The following is a 2,862-nucleotide window of genomic DNA, read 5'->3' as shown; positions in this document are numbered from 1 at the left end:
TGTCAGCATTTCAAGGGGTCTAGAAGCAAAAGGATTAAGCTAGAGATATGACCAGTGGCTGGAAGCACGCTCGCTGGTGTGAAGGAGGTGCAGGGGAGAGTAGCCGACAATCCTAGTATCCCAAACTTCCAGTGAAAATCCTCCCTCCAGTTCCCGTTCCTAACTATGCTACAGGAAATCCCTGTCAACAGAAGCCCAGGGCTGGACTTGGCCCCCATAGAACACATGCTTCTTCCTCCTAAAGTCAAAGAAGACTCAGGTACATTGTTGTGATGGCCAAGTTCATTTGCACAGTTTATTTAAAAAGAAAGAGCTTTAAGGTAGAAATGCAGATGGTTTCTTTACCCTAAAGAGAGAAGTTGCAAAAGAGAAGTAATAAATATGACAATAGGAAATATTCTTTTTAAAAATACAACAAGACCCTGGTCCGTGTGAGCAATCCCAAGAACTCACAAATATAAAAATCTATCATAGGGGTAAGAACATATTTACCTCAATACCTTGAAGCAGATGTTGGAAATTGGCTCGATGGAGAGGATGGCCATGACTTTGGGGATTTCAAAAGGCACTGGTTGAGTCCCTGACCTCGTGGGAACCTGAGGGGTCCACTGTAATATGATCTGCAGAGTTAGAGTTGACCTGGAACCCCTCTACTCATTAGCAGTACTTCTAGTGATGGCTTCCTTCTCACAGGTGAGTAGCAGGCACTTAGGTGTGGAAGACAGAAGGAGGGAGACACGGAGGAGGGGAATGAAGAGGGAGGGCCAGGGGGGTGCTGCAGGCCAGTGCTCCCCGTCTTTATGCTGAGTCCTCTCCTGCTGCAGCTCCCCGTGCTGGAGAGCGGGTGGGCAGTGGTCCACCTGGCCTCCTTGGATCCTGCCACCACTACAGAAGGCCACACAAAAGCAACTGGCAGAATCTGACCAAGACAGACAACAGAAATGGGAGGAGAGAAGGATTTCCCAAGAAAATGGCGAGCTAACATGTCCTCTGAGGACCACAAAAGAAAGAATTTCTATACAAATGAGCACAACAGGCTACTCACTGGCGTGGAACAAGGGAAGGGGCAGGCTGAACCCGGCTTCAGGGGAGGGCAGAGAGGTGAGCAAGGGGGACTTGGCCATCCCATGACCCTCTTGCAGGGGCAGGACAGTGGGGGGGGGGGCAGCCCCTTGCCACCCAAGTGAGGCTGAGGAGAGGCCTGAGGCCAGGCAGGAGGCTGGGAGGGGCCTGCAGGGGTAAAGATGCTGGGCCATCCCTCCTGGCACCGTGGAGGCACCGCTGTGGGCGGAGGTCAGGGTCTGCTGGACTATGCGCTGAAAGCAGCCTTGAGTTCCAGGAAGGCTGCCTGGCGGAGCCTTCTCTTCTCCTCCTCCTGCTTCCGCTCATCTTGCTCAGCTTTTAACTCAGCTTCAAACTTGCTGGCAGAGGACAAGGCCTGGGCCTGCAGAGAAACGGCACACAGGGACAGTTAGGTGTGGGGAGGGACCGCGGTGCGCCCAGCCAGCAGCTGCAGGGCCGTGGAGGGCAGGAGCCCGGCGGACACGCCTGCCTGTGGGCCTCAGGAGTCCCCTGCTGTGGCGCACACGCTGCTGGCTGTTATGGCTGGATCTGAAATGTCCCCCAGAGATTCGTGTGTTGAAGACTTCTTCCCCGGGACAGCAATGCTCAGAGTGACTGGACATGAGGGCTGGCTCCCGGGACTCACCGCTGAATGGATTATTGGGAGGTGGTGGGACTGCAGCGGGTGAACCTAGTTGGAGGACATGGGTCCTTGGGTGCACGCCGTGGGGGACCACACCTTGTCCCTGGCCCCTGTCTTTCTCTCTTCCTGGCTGCCGTGGCCGACAGTTGTGCTCCACCACACACCCGGCCACTGTGCTCTGGCTCACCACAGGCCCAAGCCATGCAGCCCGCAACCATGAGCCAGCACAGACGGCTCCTCCTCTAAGTTGACTTCTATCCACTCAGGTTGCTCTCTTCTTTTTCAGGATACTGTTTAACATCCCTGCTAACTATTCACTCTGTGTGTGCGTGTGTTGCTGCTGGGAACCTTGGACATGTTCAGCAGGCATTCTACCCCTCAGCCACACCCCCAGCCCTTACCCACACCCTCAGCCCTTACCCACTTTTACATTCCTTGAATTTCACAATAATATTGTAACCTTCTAGGGGAAAAGGCAGAAGCAAAGGCCCCCTTGCTGGGTTCTGGTTGGTACTGCGTCCATCTGTCCATCTATTGTGGCAAAGGGAAGCCCTTACCATACAGATTCCTCCAAAGACTTCAGTTTTTATTGTTGCCATTGTAGTCTGAGTTTTCTCTAAATCAGTCATTCTAAATTTACTTACAAATATTAACATGTTTTTGTCAGGGATGGGAGTAGAAAGCGGCACCATTTTTTTTTTAAGGCTGTTTGGTGAAACTACACATACACATTATTATTATTTTTAAGGTGGACACAATATTTTATTTTTATGTGGTGCTGAGGATCGAACCCAGTGCCTCACGCCTGCCAGGGGAGCGCGCTACCACCTGAGCCACATCCCCAGCCCCCCATTTAGGTTTTTTAAACCTAACAATTTGTCTTCAAAAACATATCAGATAAATCCATCTAAAAATCCTTTATCCTAGAACTGATTACCCGCCACCGTGTCTCATCCATTTGGTAAAATTCCTTAACACATTGGGTGTGTACATTATTTTAATAAAGACTATTAAACTGCTCTCAAAAGTAGCTATTCCTACTCACACCCCACCATCACGGACCAGAGGTGCTCATTTCCCCACAACTTTGCCAAGATTATTATTAACATTCTTCCCTCTTGCCAATCTGATAGGCAAAAAAAAAAAAAAAAAAACCT

The 2,862-nt window shown here is 50.8% G+C and overlaps 1 protein-coding gene across 1 annotated transcript in view; it reads right to left on the bottom strand.

The window, feature by feature from the left end:
- Positions 1–270: 270 nt before the first annotated feature.
- The window catches only part of Efhd1 (EF-hand domain family member D1), a 39,782-nt gene continuing 37,190 nt past the window's right edge, over positions 271–2,862 (bottom strand). Inside the window, 1 exon segment of the mRNA XM_015481563.2 lies at positions 271–1,444. Coding sequence (XP_015337049.1) covers positions 1,310–1,444 — 135 coding nt within the window. The 3' untranslated portion in view covers positions 271–1,309.

The sequence above is a fragment of the Marmota marmota genome, unplaced genomic scaffold, assembly GCF_001458135.2.
Source record: "Marmota marmota marmota unplaced genomic scaffold, marMar, whole genome shotgun sequence".
In the NCBI taxonomy this organism is placed as follows: domain Eukaryota; kingdom Metazoa; phylum Chordata; class Mammalia; order Rodentia; family Sciuridae; genus Marmota; species Marmota marmota.
Note: the sequence above shows the minus strand (reverse complement) of the source record. Positions and strands in the feature narration are given on the sequence as shown.